At 38.6% G+C, this 23,333-nt stretch overlaps 1 protein-coding gene across 1 annotated transcript in view; it reads right to left on the bottom strand.

Moving 5' to 3' along the window:
- LOC127619455 (trafficking protein particle complex subunit 9-like) overlaps nucleotides 1–22,135 on the bottom strand; it is a 116,905-nt gene extending 94,770 nt beyond the window's left edge. Inside the window, exons 1-4 of the mRNA XM_052092312.1 lie at nucleotides 21,995–22,135; nucleotides 21,689–21,801; nucleotides 16,207–16,317; nucleotides 1,942–2,095 (exon numbers count right to left, since the gene is read on the bottom strand). Of these exons, the coding sequence (XP_051948272.1) occupies nucleotides 1,942–2,095; nucleotides 16,207–16,317; nucleotides 21,689–21,801; nucleotides 21,995–22,135 (519 nt within the window). The remainder of the gene's footprint in view (nucleotides 1–1,941; nucleotides 2,096–16,206; nucleotides 16,318–21,688; nucleotides 21,802–21,994) is intronic.
- Nucleotides 22,136–23,333: the final 1,198 nt, after the last annotated feature.

Below are 23,333 nucleotides of genomic sequence, written 5' to 3'. Positions count from 1 at the left end.
CACACACACACACACACACACACACACACACACACACACACACACTATTACCTTCATACATTGCAAACATCAACTGGTTCACTCTTCCTCAAACCCAAATCTCCAGCAATTCAGAAAACCAAAACATACCATACAATCAACTTCAGTAGAGCTATAAACAGATTTGTAAACCGACAGTAAAAACTCTTAAGACTCTTAAATTGGACTGGACATGCCGTGTTCAAAGCCATTGTAAAACAGCAACAACATAAACACCTGTGACTACCAAGTTGCAACAGTAGTTTCCATCCACTTTTTGCGCTGTTTTGTTATCGATTAAGTGAAAAATGTGTAAAAAACTATTTCAAAATTTGCCGTCTTCAGCCCGTTTCCATTCAAATGGCCTTTTATCACTTGTTGCTTAAAAAACACTTTCTCGCATAAGTTTTGGTTTATCGCAAAATAAATCTGCCCTTAAGCCGTTTCCAAACAGAATTGTGTGTTTATCTCTAATTGTGTACCTTTAGCCTCCCAGATTTGCCTCCCAGATAATCTGAGGTAAATATGGTTAGATTTAAAATATTTTAACATTTTGAAATGTTCAAAAGCTTGTTTTCTGAAAGTGAACTCAGCATTGGACAAATAGATCTGATAGTTTCTAGACATAAAAAAGTGCAAAAATAAAGGGATGGCACCCGTGATTAAATTAATCGCAAACAGTGGCCATTCATTTGTTCTCCTTGTACTTTTCGATGACAGGTGCATGATACGACATATTTTGTTGGCACTCCTGGAAGTGTCATGACGCAGATGTGGTTGCAGCATCGGATCTGTGCAATTATACTGTTAAGACAAATCCATAACAGTGCAAGTAATGCTTCACGTACAATAAATTGGCTTTCAAGGATGTATACCTTGTCATCATGATTAATACAGGCTAACTAATGGGGTAAATGCTGTCATGTGACACTACATTTTTGCCTTAATGCCTATTTTCTCAACAAAAAGTGTTTACAACGTTTTTCACGACATTTGAAGTATCAACATAGAGTTTATGCGCTAGAGTTAAATGGAAAAATATTATTTCGACACGTGAAATTTTAGCAATAATTTGCGTTTCCATCAGCTATATCGGTAAACTTTTGGGATGGAAATGAACTGATAAAACTCTCACAATTTACCAAGCTAATGAACTATATTGCATTGTGTCCTAACCAGGTGCAGTGCAATACAATAACAAGCAATAAAAGCCATCTATTTCGTGCAAATTGTGTTGTGCGACAGGACATTTTGTTAATCACTTGGTGTTGTGATGGGTAGCCCAGTAAAATCACATCCAAAAAAAGATGATCAGATAGACAGACAGACATTTTTGCTAATAGTGAGGATAGAAAAATGACTTGTCACATCTGGTTACCTTCCGGAAGAATGTGTCATTATAAATATGATTAACAAAACATTTAATTATTTATTAAAAAACTGATAACTTTGTATCATATGGGCATTGCTGCTGTATAATAAAGACCAAAAAGTCAATTACGTAAAGTTCAAAACAATTTATGCTCAATAAACAGCATTTGTGGCATAATATTGATTACCCAAAATGTCCCCAATTATTTTTATTTTTTTTAAAATCTGGGTTCCAGTGATGCACTTCCATAAATGTTAAAATACTCACTGTTTCAAAAGTTTTGCCACAAAATGTAAAAAATATGCATGCAAACATGATAATAGTGATTTCAGGCACTCCGCTTCATGTAGGGCCTTACAACACTCCCTAACCATTGTAAAATCACTGCAACACACAGTCTATTATGGCTTACTATATTATCATACAGAGAATCAAATTGAGTATTAGCCAACCTCGGAAGTGTTCAACAGTGGACATGTAGGGTAAAGCAAAATAATCAGCAAAGATGTGCAGCGTTAGAGTTGTGCAGAGTTGGATAGAGTAAAGGAAATGATGGTCCAGTAGATGTCCAGTGTGCTGTTGATGAGTCCTCCCAGCACCTGTTGTCTCTTCTCTTCCTGTTGGCGAACAATGGCCAGCTGCAATGCATCATGGTCTGTCACAGGCATGCTGTCAAAGTCAAACTTATCCACCTGAATAGCCATCCTGCAACACAAAAACACAAATATACAAAGGTCAAGTGAAGTTTGTGAGCTATAAACTTATGAAGGTAAAATAGTGCCTAAATGATTTGAATGCACAATGTAAGATTTGTGAATGCATAAATCAAATTGCAAGTGTATTTTTTTCATGCACACAGATCGTTACTCTAAACTGATTGGTTTAAAAATGTGACAGACAGCTTCTTTTTTTGGCTCAGGGGAACATCCCTATGAGCCCCTGCTGGTAGACAATGGAACTACATCACCCGATGGCAAAAATCATGTTTTTCCATGGACATCCATTCAAAAGTAGCCGTGTTTTATGACAAAATATATATAATTTTTTTTCCAAGAACAATTTAAATCTAAATTATTTCATTAAATTATAGAACATCTTCATCTGGTGACGGACTTATTGAATGGCTCTTAAAAGCGTAAATGTTATTTTATTTTTTCCTATCTATTCCCATTGACGAGTGACAAGTCATGTGACACCTGATCCCGGAACTGAGCGCCCATGAGCAAAGATGGCAGACTCTATTTTGCAAGCTTCCTGGGAATGGTCGTGTCGAGAAGGGATCCCTCTCTCTTGTCAACTTCTCGTGCAAGCACAATCTGTTAAGATGCTTTCACCTGTGATTTTTTTTTGCTCGTATCTCACCGTATTAATGATGGAAAGCATTAGAAACTTTAATAATGTTAATAATTTAACATTGTTATTATTATTATCATAGAGTGAAATAGTCTGTTTCTTTAGTGTCTCTGCAATGGCTTAGTGTGATAAAATGGTGAGAATGTGCTTTTGCTTTGCGGATGACCTGGGTCCTAATCCAGCTTTTGACCCAGTTTTCCCCATCCGTTTTCCTTTCTCCACTCTTAATATATTTCTTTAATGCTACTTATAATAATACATAAAATAAATATAAATGTTGATTTCCTCAGTGATAGGTTGGTGTAGGGTGTCTGTGGGACTCTAAATAAACACACTGGAGTGATGACCTGTTAGTATTTAATTAGGGCTGCAAATATTCAGGGTTGGGGAGTAACGGAATACATGTAATGGGATTACGTATTTAAAATACAAAATGTAAGTAACTGTATTCCACTACAGTTACATTTGAAATCATTGCTATTTAGAATCAGTTACATTCCAAAAGTATTTTGATTACTGAAGAGATTACTTTGCATTTTATTGTCATTTGTTTCATTTAATATTTAGTCCTTTCAGATGGAAAACATTTCTACATATAAATGATGTGATCCAAAGTGCATTTAAACAGCGGTGAAATACTTTCTTATGATGTGTTACATTCATACGAGCAGACAGAGAAGTACGTTTGAAGTAAGTTTGGAGCAGAAGAAATTAAAATAAACCTTGTGTAAATTGTTAGCTTCACGCTAAGCTAAAATGCTATTTCTAGCCATTTTACATGCACATGTTACCAGACACGATCATATTTATTTATCAAGAAAATTCACGTTGGATCATCATTTATTTTTTCTATTAAGACCTTTGATATTAGGGCAAAAATCATATTACATACGTTTTCCTGTAAAAATATCTAAAAATCTTTAAAACAAGATGAGTTTGATTGATCTTGTTTTAGAAACAACGCTGCATAAGATATTTTGGTTTTTCAGAATGTATTTTTAACGTGTGTATTTTGAGTTTTTATAGTCAAAACAAGTGAAAAGAATCCACCAGTGCTGAAGAAGTAATCCTCTGCCTTATTATTATTAAGAAATCCTGTTGTCTGCTTGAAATCTCTTATTGCACCCCATGTTTCTTGGATACAGTAATATTTTGACAGAAGTTCATGTTAAGGCATATATTGCTTTAAATCGTATTATTCAGTTATTGTGACATAATTGGCATTAATCGTAATTAATGAATTAAAAAGTGCTTGTGTTGAAATAAAATAGCTCTCCTTTCCAATCAAATTGTAAATAAAAATGCCAACAGATGTGTCCACACTTAAGATATACAGTACATCCACTGAAGTGCAGATGCAATTTTTGTTTATTAAAATATAAAGTTGCGTCTGAGTTGATGAGAACCCAGGACTTCTTATACCGGATGGATTGATGGATGGATGTGTGGATGGATGGATGGATGGATGGATGGATGGATGGATGGATGGAAAAGAACTGGATGGATGGATGGATGGATGGATGGATGGATGGATGGATGGAAAAAAGAACTGGATGGATGGATGGATGGATGGATGGATGGACAACAGAACCGGATGGATGGATGGATGGATGGATGGATGGATGGATGGATGGATGGACAACAGAACCGGATGGATGGATGGATTGATGGATGGATGGATGTGATGGATGGATGGATGGATGGATGGATGGATGGATGGATGGATGGGTGGATGGATGGAAAAAAGAACTGGATGGATGGATGGATGGATGGATGGATGGATGGATGGATGGATGGATGGACAACAGAACCGGATGGATGGATGGATAAAAGAACCGGATGGATGGATGGATGGACAAAAGAACCGGATGGATGGATGGGTGGATGTATGGACAAAAGAACCAGATGGATGGATGGATGGATGGATGGATGAATGGATGAATGGATGAATGGACAAAAGAACAAAAGAACCGGATGGGTGGATGGATGGACAAAATAACTGAATGGATGGATGATGGATGGATGGATGGATGGATGGATGGACAAAAGAACCGGATGGATGGATGGATCTTGCTGGTATCATATAGCTCATTCTAGAAAGCAGAATGATATAAGTAAACTTTCAATCTGTTCAGAGAGTTTCATTTTATATGGCTTCCTTTATTCATTTGTTTTCTAGCATGAGTTCTATGATAATTATATATATAATTCCATCTATTCATCAAAATGGCTTGCCAATGATAAATAAAATAAAATAAAATTTAAATAATTAACAGCGACAAGAAGAATCATTTGAACACCAAATGGAGATTTATATTTATATCAATAAACGGTGTCGGCTCGACTTTCCTAAAATAACATTTATGTATTAATATTTAAGTGTAACATATGAAGATGAAGTCTGTTATTAAACTAATCAGGTTACAGTAAACTGGTCAAAGAAAACCTAATTTGATTGGTTACTAGAAGCAGGTAGACCCGCCTTCCCCCTCGTGCTTACAAAAGAAATGTGTGCCAAATGTGTGAGAGCAACAAAAGGGAAGAAGGAAGAGTGTATATCGGATTATTTCTGGAAAACATTTATGCCACAAACACGATTGCAACTTCATTTACACCTTTACAAAACATTCTGTGCGTGTGCAATTTATTTTTACACTTACACTTAAATCTTACTCTGCACATGCACATTTTTCTATCATGCTTGTAACTTCATTTAAACTTTCACACATCTTACTCTGTGCATGCAAATCATTTAGGCACTATTTTACCTTCGAGCAAAGAGAAAGACAGAAAGAGAGAATGAAAGAGGGAGAGATGGATTAATGAAGGAGGTAAGACCCTATGGGGGGCCGTTGGGAGATGAACTCAAGCCTCGAGTCGGATTGAGGAATCTCTGGAGAAAAACATGACCACAAGTTTACTGATATGACACAGAATATATACTGGGGGGATTCTATATGCATACTGTATGTGTGAGTAAAGTTCAGTTCAAGGGGATATTATAAAGCTGACAGCTAAATGCAAAACAATACACAGGATTTGAACATTTAATGAAGACATTGTGAGTGGTGCTTGGATTCACCAGTATAATGCTTGGGTATTGCATGCAGGTGGTTGCAAGGGTGTTGTTATATGGTTGCTAAGGTGTTCTGGGTGGTTGCTAGGTAGTGTGTTACTGGCCAAATTCAAACAAGCCCACACCCCCAAGCCTCTATGACATTCTGGTCTCTAAATATGACTCGGGTGTCTCTTGCAATGAAAGTCTATGGGATTTTTTTTTCTCACTTTATTGTCCATAAGGGGAATATTTAAAGTTAAATCAAAATTAGAGATATCATTCATGTCCGTAGCAAAGCATTAAAGATTAATACTAATGATTAGGGGGTTGTGCAAATCCTTAACACTCAGTATGAGCAATAGTTATAGTGATTCTTGCCTAATAATGATGAACGGTAAGATGCTTTCCCAAATATGAAAGCAACCCTCTGGTTTTTCTTTCATCCATTCATCCAGGTCACAGAAGACAAGGCTGAGATCTCTGCAGACAATAATAAATAATTTATCACACACATAACGGAGTACACAAACAGCCTTGGGCAAACACTCTCTGTTTTTTACAGCCTGTGGTGCGCTGGCCAGCGTGCAGGATGGAATAATTATTTACTCCTGCTTTGATTTCATCCGTCTCTTTCTCAGAGGGGTACAGTGGATTAAGACGCTCGACTCTGACTGCCGAATGAGTGAGAACTGCTGAGTCACATGTATGAAACACACACACACACACACACACACACACACACACACACACACAGGCAGTGTCAGTCGTGCTGAGCTGCAGTGAGATCACTGAGCTAGAGACACCACAGACACACATCTGTGTCTAACGTCTGGATACTCCAAATGTTTCAATCTTTCCTCTGTTGTCTCTGCAAACAAGTTACACAGACATGAAACTGAACCACCCTGCCTTTTTTCTTCCTTCCTTCCAACCTTCCTTCCAACCTTTCTCTTTTTTACTTTTATCCATCCTTCTTTTCTATCTTTATCCTGTTCTAAATTTCCTTTCTTTCTATTTTCCCTCAATACCATCTTCCATCCTTACCACATTCTTTCCTTCATACTTTACATTTTTCTTCCCTCCACCCTACTCCTTCCTTTCTCCTTTTTATTCCATTCCATCTTCTTCTTTCCTTCCTTCCTTCCTTCCATTCATGTCCTTCCTTACTTCCTTCACTTTTCCTCCACATTTGATGTTTCATCTCCTTACTATCCCCTTTCCATTTAATTCCTTTTCATTCTATTATCTATCTTCCTTCCTTCCCATTATTTTCCTTCCTTCTGTTCCAGTTTTACCTTCCTTCCTTTCTTCCTTCCCTTTCCCCTCATGAGTCTTTTCCCTCATAGTTACATCTCCTTACTACCCCTTTCCATTTCATAATTTTCGTTTCTTTCTTCGTTCCTTACTTCCTCCCTCCCTCCTCTACATTCCATTCCATTCATGTCCTTCCTTACTTCCTTCCCTTTTCCTCCACATTTGATGTTTCATCTTCTTACTATTCCCTTTCCATTTAATTATTTTTCATTCCATTATCTATCTTCCTTCTGTTCCAGTCTTTTCCTTCCTTCCTTCCTTCCTTTCCTTTCCCTTTTCCTCATGAGTCTTTTCCTAGTTGCATCTCCTAACTACCCATTTCCATTCCATTATTTTCCTTCATTCCTTCCTCCCTCCCATTCCATTCTATTCCATTCCATGATGTTTCATCTCTTTACTATCCCCTTTCCATTTAATTCCTTTTCATTCCATTATCTTCCTTCCTTCCTCCCTCCCATTACATTCCATTCATGTACTTACTTTCTTCCCTTTTCCTCCACATTTGATGTTTCATCTCCTTACTATCCACTTTATCATTCTTTACTTCCTATTTTCTTTCCATTCCATTATTTTCCTTCCTTCTTTCCTTCCATTCTTCCTCATTTATATTCCATTCCATCTTTTACCTTCCGTTCTACTTTGCATTCCCATTCCTTCCTTTCTTCCATCTGCCTCATTTTTTTATAAGGACGTCTGAAGAGTTGACGTTGTCCTCGCTGCATACCAATCATTCCTGTCAATCATAGTGGAGGCAGTTGCTGTGACAATGAGATATCCAGTGGTGCGAGGGCTAACCTGCACTAATCGATTTCGCAGAGCCTTAGATCTATCCGGCAGTCTTTACTTTTTCTCTTCGAAAGAGATTGTTTTCTTTGAGGGCTGCATTCGAGTTTCTCACTGTGAAGTCCAGATCTATTTAATATTCAGACAAGATCTTGACAGTCTTTTCCTAGTATTTTTCACTGCTTGAAGACAACAACAACTAATTCAGCTTAAAATACAATATTAAATTAAAATGACCATATATTTTCTTGTAATAATAAATGTTCATGCTTTTATTGTGTATGATTAATCTCTGCACATTATTATAAAGAATAAAGAGCCCTCTTTTTTTAACATAAAATATTTAAGTATATTCAAGTTATGTGGTGCAAATTACATTTCATGTTGTGTTTAACAACAAAGGTCTCTATTTGTCTAATACAGCTCATGCAACAGTACATGCCAACGGCCTGATCATTTGGAACAATTGGTTGAGTTATGGTGGAGTGGTGGTGGTGTAGTGGTCTAAAGCACATAACTGGTAAACTGGTAATCAGAAGGTCACTGGTTCGAACCCCACAGCCACCACCATTGTGTCCTTGAGCAAGGCACTTAACTCCAGGTTGCTCAGGGGGGATTGTCACTGTAATAAGGGCTCTGTAAGTTGCTTTGGATATAAGCGTCTGCCGAATGCATAAATGTAAATGTAATGCTGGAACAGGAAAGTTATGCTGCATATTATTATATTCCTGGCTTGAACAGTCTTACAAAGACTGACAACTGCTTCGAATGTTCCTCTATTTGGCATTATGGATCTCATTGTGGTTGGATGTTTTCAGAAACATTTTAAAAACCTTTCCAGAGGGATTTCTATAAACAGCTTTTGATATTGTTTTTGTCGTAATGTGATTGTTGAATCACTGTGCTGGTAACCTCATGAACTTTAAATGAATAGAATGTGATGAGTTCAATACAAGTTCAACTCAGACAACAGCATTTGTGACAATGTCGATTACCACAAAAAACGACTTTGTCTCGTCCCTCATTTATACAAAAACATGCAACAATTTAGGTTACTGTAAGGCAACTACAATGGATGTTTTAAAAGCATAGACAAAAGAGGAACGCATTACACGTGTTAACATTATACTTCATACTAACCTTATGTGTAAAATTATATTTATTAGTATGACTTCTTTGCCATGACAAAACAACATCTCTAAACTCTGTAAGAGTTTTTATCAACTAAAATCATCTTAACATGCTGTGGCCTGGGGACGTGGTCATGTGTCGGTCTGCGGGAGAGAGAGAGACAGGTGTTAGGGGTAATTATGAACCAGGTGACAAGCCTTACCGCTCTCTCTCTCTCTCTCCCGCAGACCGACACATGACCACGTCCCTATGCGACACATGCATTATATGTCTTTTGGCCCCAATCTCTTCCATTGTAAGTGCCTTAAAATGTACTATTCTATTTTGGCATAGGACATGAAAAAGTTTCAGCATTTGCAATAGATTTGAAAACCTAAGCTCGTCTCCATCTTTAATAAGAAGAGTGTGTGTTTTAGTTAGAAAAAAGAAAGAAAGAGACACGCAAGAACAAACAACTAAACAAAAGGATGAATGACAGAACAAGTACATGTATAAAGAAATCCTATCCCACATATTGGGTATACATGTGTTTGTGTGCGTGTATGTATGAATGTGAGGGTATGTTGTTAGTGTACCATGTTCCGCTCAGCTTCTTCATTACCCAGATAGTTTAAACAAAAGCCTGTTTCTGTAGCAACAGCTTCTTAAGTGCTTTCTCAATGATGAAGGACCTCTTTTTCCCTTTTAATGTGTGTGTGTGTGTGTGTGTATTCTACTGCTATTTTCTCCCTCTACCTTCTGCCATCAAAGTCTGGAGTTCAAACCTCGGTTTATTTCTAATGTTGCTTAATAGTTTCAAAACTATAAAACTTTATGGTGCTGTAAGCCACTGACTTAGACATGGCCCCTACAAAGTTTCCTTGTACCACTGAGATCGTTGTGTTCAGATATGGAGCAGGAAATCAGCCTTGCATCATTTCAGTGTTTTAAAAAGCATTTTTGCAAGACAAATATAAAAAATTGACAACTGCTTGTGAAGCTGAATATATCATTAGAATGATTGACATACAGAAATCACATAAAACTATTCCTTTGGCTAAACAAAGAATCTGATTGCGCCCACGATCACATTTTTGTTATAGACTACAGCTGTCACGGAGACAGGTGTGATGTTTCAGGACACTTAATTCAGTGAAATTTGTCAGGTAATAGGGACACTTTCACCGCGTGTTCCTCCATAAACATTGCTTCCAACAGCTTTAAAACTAGATTTGAGGAGGACTGACTGGAGGAAGCACTAGTGCATCAGAGCTGCTTTGCCGTTGTCATGACACTCAGTGCATGCCTTGTGTTTTTTTTTGGCTGTGCATGAGAATCAAGACATAAAAGCTTTGATACACTCATGGCGAAATTCATCTTCATTCTTCACTCACAGCTGAGCAACGGTATACTGTTTGTGGACATTAAGTTTAGTGGTAGGTCTGTGAGTCCTTCAGGTGCCTTTTGGGCAAACTCCAGGCGGGCTGTCATGTGCCTTTTACAGAGGAGTGGCTTCCGTCTGGCCACTCTACCATACATGCCTGATTGGTGGAGTGCTGCAGAGATGGTTGTTCTTCTGGAAGGTTCTCCTCTCTCCACAGAGAAATGCTGGAGCTCTGTCAGAGTGACCATCGGGTTCTTGGTCACCTCTCTGACTAAGGACCTTCTCCCCAGATCGCTCAGTTTGGCCGGGCAGCCAGCTCTAGGAAGAGTCCTGGTGGTTCCAAACTTCTTACATTTACAGATGATGGAGGCCACTGTGCTCGTTGGGACCTTCAATGCTGCAGACATTTTTCTGTACCCTTCCCTAGATCTGTGCCTCAATACAATCCTGTCTCGGAGGTCTACAGACAATTCCTTGGACTTCATGTCTTGGTTTGTGCTCTGACATGCACTGTTAACTGTGGGACCTTATATAGACAGGTGTGTGCCTTTCCAAATCATGTCCAATCAACTGAATTTACCACAGGTGGACTCCAATCAAGTTGTAGAAACATCTCAAAGATGATCAGTGGAAACAGGATGCACCTGAGCTCAATTTTGAGTGTCGAATTTTGGAATTGATTGTAGAATTTTGAGGAAAATGAATTTAATCCATTTTGGAATAAGGCTGTAACACAACACAATGTGGAAAAAGTGAAGCACTGTGAATACTTTCCGGATGCACTGTATATAAACTGTATTTTGTGTTTACTCAAGTTGCCTTTGTTTTATTTTATATCTCATTTGAAGATCTCAGACAATTCAGAATGACAAATACACAAAAATAGAAGAAATCAGCAAGGGGCAAAAACTTTTTAACAGCACCGTAATTGTCAAAGACATACACTTAGCTATTACTCGCTATATTAAAACAAATAGGCTGGTTTAATTCTTAACTTTGAGAGCTTTCCAACAACATATGACACATGGCTATTTGATGAGTGTGATGTTTTTACTGATTGATATAATATGCACAGTACATTTGTTTTATACATTATCAAAACAGAACACTTTCAATTTGTCTGTAAATTTCATAATGTCATAATGCATGCATTGGAAAGTAGAGCTTCTAAGTTTTTGAACAATGCCTATTTTGTGTTGGTCAAGAATGTAGTTTATTTTTTGGGGGGATTTTCTCCCCTTTTTCTCCCAAATTTGACATTCCCAATTTTCAATGCACTCTAAGTCCTCGTGGTGAAGTAGTGACTCGCCTCAATCCGGGTGGCGGAGGACGAATCAGTTGCCTCCGCTTCTGAGACCGTCAATCTGCGCATCTCATCACGTGGCTTGTTGAGCATGTTACCGCGGAGACATAATGCGTGTGGAGGCTTCATGCTATTCTCCGCGGCATCCGAGCACAACTCACCACACTCCCCACCGAGAGCGAGAACCACATTATAGCGACCATGAGGAGGTTACCCCATGTGACTCTACCCTCCCTAGCAACCAGACACATTGGTTGCTTAGGAGATCTGACTGGAGTCACTCAGCACGCCCTGGATTCGAACTCGTGACTCCAGGTGTGGTAGTCAGTGTCTTTACTTGCTGAGCTACTCAGGCCCCTCAAGACTGTAGTCATTAATATATTGAAAACATTTAATTAAAAACATTCCACGCAGAACCAGCTTAAAAGTTTTTAATTAACAAAACAAGCCTCCAAAGCCTAAACCTTAAACCTAAACCTAACAAATAGTTTGTGGGCGCACAAACACACATTTGCATTTCTAAAATTGGTCCCTTGCTGTCGAAAGGGTTTAATAACCTGTCATTTTTTTCTGTGGCCTCTCGTCTGAGGGAATGTGTCGTTTGAATTGTACATAATTCGAATTTCAATTTCATCTGCTGTAATAAAATGACATCAGATTTTCAGATGTTTGTGTGCATGATGTCTGAAGCTCTGAGGCTGATGCTGGGGCGGGGTGCTGCGGTGTTGCCGTGGTGCAGTGATGCTGTGTGTGTGTGTGTGTGTGTGTGTGTGTGTGTGTGTGTGTGTGTGTGTGTGTGTGTGTGTGTGTGTGCTGGTAACCGTGGGTTATGGGGAGGCGGTCTAAAAATAGCACAGTGTTCCTCTGCTGAAGGAGTCATGGGAGAGAACACACACGTGAGCTAAATATAACTCCTCCACTCCCTCTCTCATTTTTCTCTAATCCCTTCTTCTCTTTTTCTTCTTTTTTCCCCCTCGCTCCTTTTCTGTCTGTTCTCTCTCTTTTCCGAACACACAATCAGCTACACTTTGAAACTGCAGCAAAAATTGTGTTTTCCAGGCCATAGTAAAGTTATGTAAATTTCTATAGTGGACATACAGTATATATATATACACACACACACAGGCTAGCAGAGTTAGCAAAGTCCTTATTTGTACGGGTCAGGAGTCTTCTCTGGGGTCTTTTAGAGTCCATGTCTCAGCGGGTCGGCGCTGATTTAGCAGCACTATAAACACTATGTTTTGACTCAATGGTGTGTGTGTGTGTGTGTGTGTATATATATATATATATACTATATAGTCACCTTCCTAAAATAATGTCCAGATTTTACCAGAGTTGGCCAGCATCATGAGGAGGTGATTTAGGCAAAAAATAAAATATATATATTTTTTGTCAAAAAATGACTTAGACATTATTTTGGGAAGGTGACTATATGATGTTTAAAATACCTTATCCAGTAATCATGAACTAATGGAAAAGGCATGACAAATAATGGGAATCCTCGCAGTCACATTTCAGAGAACTGAACGACAATTCAAATAATAGATGTGAAATATGCAAAGACACATGACAAGTTCAGAGCTTGTTTGATTGTGCACTCTTTAAGTATGTTGTACACTATGTATACAAGATAAAGCTCTGTGGTTTACTGTGGGCTCTGCATAGTGTGTGTTCAATGTCTTCAGTGTCCTGCTACACCTCTCTCTCTCTCTCTGTCTCTCTAATTACACTTTTTTCTTTGCCTTTGTTGTGTTCATGTGTAGAATGATAATATTATCTCTCTATGGCCACGGCAGTTCTTTGACATTGACAGAGAACAGAGATGTGTGTCTCTGTTTGCATATATATATATGTGTGTGTGTGTGTGTGTGTGTTTGAGGTTTATATCAATGGTGAGAAATGTTAAGAAACTGTTTTTAAATATCTTATTACTATTCACATGTCCTGTCAGGTCCTGTCTGTATTATTATTTGGAACATCAGAACATGTATGGAATATATTTCAGCCCACAATAAAAAAGAAAAAGAGAAAAAAAACAAGAATAGTATGAATTAGCAGAGGAAATGTGCTTAATTGTGCTTAACCAATGCAAACGTTTAACAGTCCTTTACATTCCTTAAGCTAAATGTAATTTTGATTTTGGTGTAAAAGCTGTTTTCATTAGATTCACCCCTCCATTCCATCCCATCTTCCTTCATAATGCACTCACCTGTATCTCCTTATTTGTGATGTTTAGTCACCTGATGGGAAGGGAAGAAGAAAGGAAGAGATGGATGGATGGAATGAAGGAAGGCAAGGAAAAAGATGGAAAGGAAGGAAAAGAATGGATTGGAAAGGGGATGGAAAAAAGAAAGAAAGAAGAATAAAAGGAAGGAAATGAATGGAAGGAAAGAAAGAAAGAAGATGGAAGGAAGGAAATGAATGGAAGGAAAGAAAGAAAGAAGATGGAAGGAAGGAAAAACAGAGTAAGAAAGAAAGAAAATGAATGGAAGGAAGGAAAGAAAGAAAGAAAGAAAGAAAGATGAATGGAAGGAAGAAAATTAAAGGAAAGAAAGAAAGAAAGATGAATGGAAGGAAGAAAATTAAAGGAAAGAAAGAAAGAGATAATGATGGAAGGAAGGAAAACTGAAAAAGTAAGAAAGAAGAATAGAAGGAAGAAAATGAATGGAAGGAATGAAAGAAGGAAGGAAAGAAAGAAAGAAAGATGAATGGAAGGAAGAAAATTAAAGAAAGAAAGAAAGAAAGAAAGAAAGGATGGAAGTAAATGAACAGAAGGAAAGAAAGAAAGAGATAACGATGGAAGGAAGGAAAAACTGAAAAATTAAGAAAGAAAGAAAGAAGAATGGAAGGAAGGAAATGAACGGAATGGAAAGAAAGAAAGAAAGAAAGAAAGAAAGAAAGAAAGAAAGAAAGAAAGAAAGAAAGAAAGAAAGGAAAACATAGACAGTAATGAAGATAGAAAGAAGGATGGAAGGAAGGAAATGAACAGAAGGAAAGAAAGAAAGAAAGAAAGAAAGAAGGAAGATGGAAGGAAGGAAGGAAAAGAATAGAATGGAAAGGGGATGGTATGGAAAGGAAGAAATAAAGAGTGAAAGAAACACACACACACACACACACACACACACACACACACACACACAGTGTGTAATTAAAGGGGGGGGGCTCTACAAGATCAATACCCGGTACGACAGACTGACATACACACAAACACACAACATCCATCATCATCTACTCGTTTATATTTCATCCTCCAGAATCAATCTCCCCGCCGGCTTTTTGGAACTCTGTAATCTGTTGATCAATTCTCTCTGATCCAGGTATGGGCAAATCCTGCACGAATCCCAATCGAGTCATTAATAATGTGATCAATGGAGGTGATCAGGGAGAAGCTATGTCATTGCACCGGGTGTCAGAGGTCTGGAGGGCCGTCCACCTACTTGGACATATACAAACAAACCTGCTAATCTGTCCACACACACACACACACACACACAACAACATCCTGCAACACCATTTACAATGAATTTAACTTGTCTTAAGGTCAAATTTGATTACATGTTGTATTTAATAGTTGACATGACCAGGTAATATCCATGGTTTTCATTTGGGAACAACCATTTAAGAGAAAATCGTTAAAAACAATACCTGAATTTAGCATTCTCGATGTAGTCGTTTTCTTGTCTTAAACTTGTCTAGATATCTCTTTTCGTCAGGAGGGGAAATACATTTCCTTATATTTAGATATCTCTGCACATCTCTGAAAAGCCTGAAGGCAAATTTGGAGGGACATATCAAAAACCAGGTGTGACGTACACACAGAGACACTGAACCTCACCAAGTGTGTGTGTGTGTGTGTGTGTGTGTGTGTGTGTGTGTGTGTGTGTGTGTGTGTTTCTGTATTACACCCTCTATGAAAGAACCAGTGACCCGCTGTGGCTCTACTCCATGTGAGTAACTGTCATGAAATACAGAAGAGCTTTCAGCAGAGGAGAGGGTCAGGAAATGCCACCCGGCAGTCTACAAACTTCACTCAGACAGACAGACAGCGTTACATCATGCGATGGGCTTTAATGCTGAAGGATGATGTCTAAACATCCTAAAAACAACTTTGAATATAATAACTGTTTTATAGAGAACATGAGTTGAATTAAGTGTACTTTTCTTAACCCACTAGCAAATTGCTTTTTCTTATTTTTAAAGCGAAGTCCCGTGTTCAATAGTTAAGCGTTATTAACAGCATATGTGGCATAATGTTGATTACCACAAAATAAATTATTCTGACTCGTCCCTCGTATGTAAAAAAAGGGAAAAAGAAGTCAAAGATATATTAAGGTATATGATCAGACATAACTTTGGCTTGAAAGCCATTTTTACACTACCCAAGGGCGATATTCAAGCTCATGAAATGTTTTAGAGCAGATGAAAACTCAAAAATGTATATTCACATACACTATATGCAGTGTGTGTGTGTGTGTGTGTGTGTGTGTGTGTGTGTGTGTGTGTGCATGTACCTCTGACACTCGCTGGCATGTAGCACCAGGTCCTGGTTGTTCTTGGCAGAGAGTGTGAGCTCGTGTTCTGTTGAGTTAAACACGTCCAGCAACAGATGACATTGACGAGTGCTGGAAAGTCATCAAAAAAAGACAAACAGAGAGTATGTTAAAGAACAGAACTCACACACAGTACATCATTTTTACACTAAGACGCATTACAACATGATGTAACACGTTTTGAGAGGCAATTTTTCAATTTTGGAACAATAATATATCAAAATGGGGCTACCAAGTACAATGCCACAGAAAAAGATACAAAGCGACGGACAAAATGTCAAGCAACACTCCTCACTGTCATGAGAGGAAAAAAGATTGTGTCATGCTGGACAAAGGGTTAAAATCAAACCAAAGCTACTCTGAATTGATTTATTTATTTGTATAATTTAAATCTATTATTAAATAGAAAGTTATATAAAACAAATAATTAGTTTATATATTTTTCAAATATACCTATATACCTCTAAATATATATCAGAATCAAAATGAGTTTTATTGCCAAGTATGCTTACACATACAAGGAATTTGTCTTGGTGACAGAAGCTTCCAGTGCACAAACAATACAGCAACAAAATAGAGTTAATAATAAAAATATAAGTGCATATATATATATAGAAATACACACTAAGACAAATATATAACTGTAAAGGGATTAATGGAAAGGAGGAGGCGAGAACCGGCTTGATGATATAAATAATATTTTAATGAAGAACTAAACAAAAAGACAAACACACACACAGGTGTCGGTAACTGCTGTCAGTAAATCTCACTCTCTGTCGCACTGCAGTCGGCCTTTATCCCTCTCTGAGGATATATATATATATATATACTGTATACAACCAAACATTCCCTTGCATCTGTAAATAACAGATTTGTATTAGTATATTGTTCACACACACACACATACATATATATATATATATATATATATATATATATATATTTGTAATTTATCAAATAAAAAATATTTTTATTTAATATAAATAATATTTAATATAATTAAATATTAAAGGTAAATATTAAATAATATTTTATATAATAATAATAATAATAATAATATAATTAGTAGCAATAATAATAATGTTAATTATTATTAATAATATATAATACATAAATAGCACTTACGTATGTATTTATTATATTACTGATTTTTTAAATAACATGTTAACTTATTTATATAAAAGAATATACACACACACACACACACACATATATATATATATATATATATATATATATATATATATATATATATATATTTGTAATTTATCAAATAAAAAATATTTTTATTTTATATAAATTATGATTTAATATAATTAAATATTAAAGGAAAATATTTAATATAATAATAATAATCATCTAATTAGTAGCAATAATAATAATGTTAATTATTATTAATACTATATAATAAATAAATAGCATTTACTTATGTATTTATTATATTACAGATTTTTTAAATAACATGTTAAATTATTTATATTTAAAAAAACACATATATATATATATATATATTTATTTGTTTGTTTGTTTTTTTTTTACATAATTCCCATAGATCCATTTCTGTTATTACAGAGTTTTGATGACGTTACTATTATTCTAAAATGTGAAGAAAAAAATACGGAAAAGTGTTTCTAAACTTTTGACCAATAGTGTAATTATTTGACATATTTTATTTACAAAATCTTCTTGGATAAAATACTTAATATTAATTCTGATATCAGTTTATACCACTAATACAAATGCACACAAATGTATGCACACACACACACACACACACACACACACACACACACACACACAACCAGATGGGCGCAAGGCGGTCATGCAGATGTACTTGTCATCTTCAGTCCAAACATCAAAGGTTAGTGTCTCTTTCATGTAGCGAAGGCTTTGTGTGTTCCTGCATCTTTATTTATGAAAACAGAGCATAATTGTTCCAAAATGTCGTTTTCATAACCATTTTCCACCTTATTTATTACCCTTATAATTAAACAAGCTGTTTTTGCTACTGTCATTTTAAATGTCATTTCACACTGCTCCAACAAACGCCAAGTGACGTCAACACTTCAAACTTTCTAATACCCTTTGAGGTTGTCTACACTGGACATGCCAATGTGAACTTTTAAACCATTTATTTGTCTTGTTGGCAGGAGTTGTGCCAGCCCATGCAGAGCAAAATAGAACAGGTCATTCGTGGTGCAATGGACGCATCCAGTGTAGACAGCATCATTGATTATAACAACAATGATTCACTTTTGTCACATGGCGCCATCTCGGTTGCATCTGGCTTAGACAAGGTGTTACATTGGCTGTTGACTTAAAATGATGAGAAACATAACTGAAAATCAACACGGAGCCAACAAACACCAACAAACTGGCATCTTTTTGTGTTGTTGTTCACCTAAGATGATGCCTGACAAACAAGAGCTTACAGATGAAGTCAAACATGAGTAATTTAATATATTAATATTTACTGTATGTTTGATGGATTAAATATGCTTAGCATGTATTCAATGTGACATTAGGCTATAACTTCATTCAGAGAGTTCCGTCAGAGGAACAATGCGAACCTGCATTGAGTTCAGTATTTGCATACTCTGTGTAATTTGATGCCGTTTGATAAATAAATAATTTGTTTTCCATGCGAGTGAGAAGAGCGCTTCAGGACAAATCTATCACCATCTGCAATTTGTATGAATATTCCCTGAGGAGTGTCAGCCAAACAAACTGCTGAAACATGCCAACCAACACTCATTTATATTTTATACATTAATATATACACTGATGAGCCAAAACATTATGACCACCTGAATATGCTGTTGGTCTTCCACCAAAACAGTGCCAACCTGCTGAGGCATGGACTCTACAAGACCCCTGAAGGTGTCCTGTGGTATCTGGCACAAAGACATTAGCAGCAGATCCAAGTCCTGTAAGTTGCGAGGTGGATCAGACTTGTTGGTCAGCACATCCCACAGATGCTCAATTGGATTTAGATCTGGGGAATTTGGGGGACAGGGCAATACCTTGAACTCTTCATCATGTTCCTCAAACCATTCCAGAACAATTTGTGCAGTGTGGCACGGTGCATTATCCTGCTAAAAGATGCCACTTCCATCAGGGAATACCATTGCCATGAAGGGGTGTACCTGGTCTACAACGATATTTAGGTATTTAGCATACATGTCCGTCTACGTGATGTAAAAGAAAACCAAACAGAAGACTCATCAGACCAGGTGACCCTCTTCAACTGCTCCAAGACCCAGCTCCGATGCTCACGTGCCCATTGTAGGCACTTTCGTCATCATGGGCACTCTGACCAGACTGCGGCTATGCAGCCCAATACGCAGTAGGGTTTGATGAATTGTGTGCTGTGACACATTCCTCCCATAACATCATTAAAATGTTCTGTGACATGTACCACAGTAGACCTTCTGTCGGTTCAGACCGGATGGGATAACCTACGTTGCCCTCGCGAATCGATGAGCCTTTGGCACCCAACATCCTGTCTGGCCATTACAATTTGGCCCTTGTCAAATTCGCTCAGGTCTTTACTCCTGCCCATTTCTCCTGCATCCAACATGTTGACTATGAGAACTGATTGTTCGCTTACAATCTAATCTACCTAGACCTAGAAATGTGGCCTTGTTAGGATATGATCAACGTTTTTCGCTTCATCTGTGCATGGTCATATTGTTTTCTTTATTTAGAAAGGAACGGGATTCTTTAACAATTTTGCTACAAAAATGTGATTAATCATGATTGACTATGTTTCTCCTGCTTTACCAATGCAGTTGCACCCATGCACATTCATTTTCTATGAGTTGACAGGGACGCTTACCTCGTGGTCATGAAAACGGTTCGCGATTAAGTCAGATTAAGTCAGAGTCCATTTGTTGGAAAATCATACTAGACTTCTCAAACATTCCAAGACCCAACAAACGCAGAATTAACATGTTCAAATGGTGAAAACAGACGCCAACGAGCCACCAAATGCCAACAGGGTGAACACATTGATCTAACAAAACCTAACTGTACGTTTGCGTTGTGAGCCTTAGAGTATGTTTACTATAGAATGAAAAATCCATGATATGGCCCCTTTAAGAACTCAGTCAGCAGTTTGTGTAATTGGCACATGTTGAATGATATTATGGCCACTATGTGTTGTTGCACAAGCAGAGCAAAGATATACAGTATGTCTCTCCTCTCTCTCTCTCTCTCTCTCTCTCTCTCTCTCTCTCTCTCCCTCCCATTACAGTGATTAGTAAGGAATGACTAATCTCAAGAGATGTTGACAATTTATAAATGGCAGAGAGAAATTGAGAGCAAGTGCCAACCAATGCTTACTCAACACCGAGCATCCCTCATTCTCTCTGACTCTCTCTTGATCAATGTCTTTTATCTTACAGTATGACCAGAGAATGCATTTCTCCTGCAAAAAGTGATTTCACCATAGCAGGGTGTACATCAAATTCGGGCAGTTTCATGTCAAAGAAAAAATAAACTTCTCCCTTTTTGTTAAATGAAGGTCTCATTAAAACTGAAATGGAAAATTTGTGCCATGCCTACAAACTTTATTTTTAACTTTTCAATTGTCCTTTGGCTTTTTCAATAGAGCTGTTCAGCCGTGACATCAATTTATAGCCGAACCTGGAAGGCTAATTCGCCATGGGTTCCCTCTGGAATTTCTGATGGGTTTTTAATAATAGGCTTTTTCAATTCATGAGTTAAATAACATCTGTGGCAAAGATTACTTGAAGATACTTATACGTTTTGTTCTAAAACATAAATTACACAAAGCCATGCCTCAAATATGAATTTTGAAGCCACAGTGTTCTAAAAGATAAATGTATGTTGCTAGCAAGTTGCTAGATAAGGACAACAACTACCTCAAGCATGTGAGTGAATGTGTCTGATAAAATGGAAAACTGTTGTTGTACTTATCTAGCAACTTGATAACAACATACTTTAAAAACAAAAAAGCACACCGGCTTCAAAATTCATGTTTGAGGTATGGCAGTGCGTCATTTCTGTTGTAGAACAAAAGGTCCACGAGTAATTTTTAGCACAGACATTCTTTTACTCATAAAACAAAAACTGCCATTTTCCCTAGGAAAATCCAGAGGCAACCCATCACTCGAAAATATTACTTCTCTTCTGAGTTTTTGGACTATAACCTGAGCAGTTCTATTGCTTTAGAGTTTTGTTCCTACTCTGGCGTGCCTTTTATGTCTACCTCTGCGTTACTATAATGGGAGACAGGTGTTTGGGGTAATTGCCATTATCCCCTGAATCGTATCTCAATGGTAACCACTGGATACTTGTGAATGTCACCATGCACACACCTCACCCTCGTAATAAAATTTTTAACCAATGCATTGGTGGATCGAGGCTTGAGAACAACCTGTATCCACCAAAGCTTGATGTTTATCCCCTTTACCCTTACCGGTATACGATACATCCATGCCCGATCAGGGGTAGGCTGTGTCCGGTTTCCCCGCAGCTCCAGCAGATCGGACCAGGTCTTCCTTCCCCACCCGTGAGGGCGGTCTCGCCAACCTGGGGAGATAACAGAGAGAGACGTTGGGGTGGGAGGGACAGACAAGGGAAAGGGTCCTCTGGACTGGGGCCAGGGTCTGGGTAGGCCTCCTCACCTCCGAGGAGCCGGAATTGGGCGGGAGTGAGGGGAACGGGGGGAAGGGGAGGGAACATAAGACGGGGAGGGTGGAGAGAGAGAAGAGAGAGACGATACTGCTTCGCCATCTCCTGGGATGCCATGTAGTCCTCTGCCAGCTAGATGCTCCATCCAATGATGCCGGGCGGTGGCACTGGACCCACTCGGACATGCCTCGGGGAAGTAGGGAGATGAACTGCTCCTGTACCACCAGACCATTTCCACGACGCCACGGGTTCCCCCCACAAGCAACCATTTCCGGTAGGCATCACAAAAGCGAACGGGCGGCCGTCCTTCCCGAAGCTCAATGAGTGGAAGAGCTGCCGACTCTACTCCGGGGTCCGACCGACCCATTGCTGAATGGCCTTCTTTAGGTGGTTGTAATCCAGGAGGCTGGAGGCGGGGAGTTGTTGTGCTGCCAGCTGCGCCTCCCTGGAGAGCAGCGGCAATAGGCGGGCCGCCCACTGATCAGGGGGCCACCTCCAAACCTCAGCAATTTTCTCGAAAAGGTCGAGGAAGGCCTCCGGATTGTTGCTTGGCCCCATTTTCGTGAGGGCCACCGGTGGGACGGGCTCCGAGGAGGTTGCAGCGCCAGCCCCCTCCCTGGCGATCAGGCTCCTGAGCACCTGCCGGTCCTCCACTTGTACCTGGACCAGGACTTGGAAGCGTTGTTCCTGCTCCAGGTGTACGTCCATGAGGGCATGATGTTGTGACTGCTGGATGCTGGTGAGGGTGTTGAAGACTTCGGCCAGTGGTGAGGCCTCCATAGCAGCGTTCTCCTCTAAAGCCGGGTTCTCGGCACCACTGTAGAAAAGATCCTTGTTCGGGGCAATGGAGGAGTCAGGAGACAGTGAAGCTGGGTCAAGGTCAGTTCTTTAATTTAAATAATTTGTTACACACACACACACACACACACACAATGTAACCATTGTTGTGAACATAGAATAATAATGTCAAACGTTCTGTCTGTTTGTAGCTCTCTGGATACTCTCTCCCCACGTTCTTTGGACACTCTGGTGTGCCTTTTTTGTCTCCCTGCGCATCACTATAACGAGAGACGGGTGTTAGTGGTAATTATGAACCAGGTGACAAGCCTTACCGCTTAGTTAGGGGTCTGGTAGCTCAGCGAGTAAAGACGCTGACTACCACACCTGGAGTTGCAAGCTCGAATCCAGGGTGTGCTGAGTGACTCCAGCCAGGCTTCCTAAGCAACCAGTTGCAAGGGAGGGTAGAGTCACATGGGGTAACCTCCTCGTGGTCGCCATAATGTAGTTCTCGCTCTAAGTGGGGTGATGGTGAGTTGTGCGTGAAGCTTGAAGCCATCACACATGCTATATCTCTGCGGTAACGCGCTCAACAAGCCACATGATAAGACGGATTGACGTCTCAGACGCGGAAGCAACTGAGATTCGTTCTC

Source organism: Xyrauchen texanus, chromosome 26 (assembly GCF_025860055.1).
Source record: "Xyrauchen texanus isolate HMW12.3.18 chromosome 26, RBS_HiC_50CHRs, whole genome shotgun sequence".
Lineage (NCBI taxonomy): Eukaryota > Metazoa > Chordata > Actinopteri > Cypriniformes > Catostomidae > Xyrauchen > Xyrauchen texanus.
This window is presented reverse-complemented; position numbering and strand designations above follow the sequence as displayed.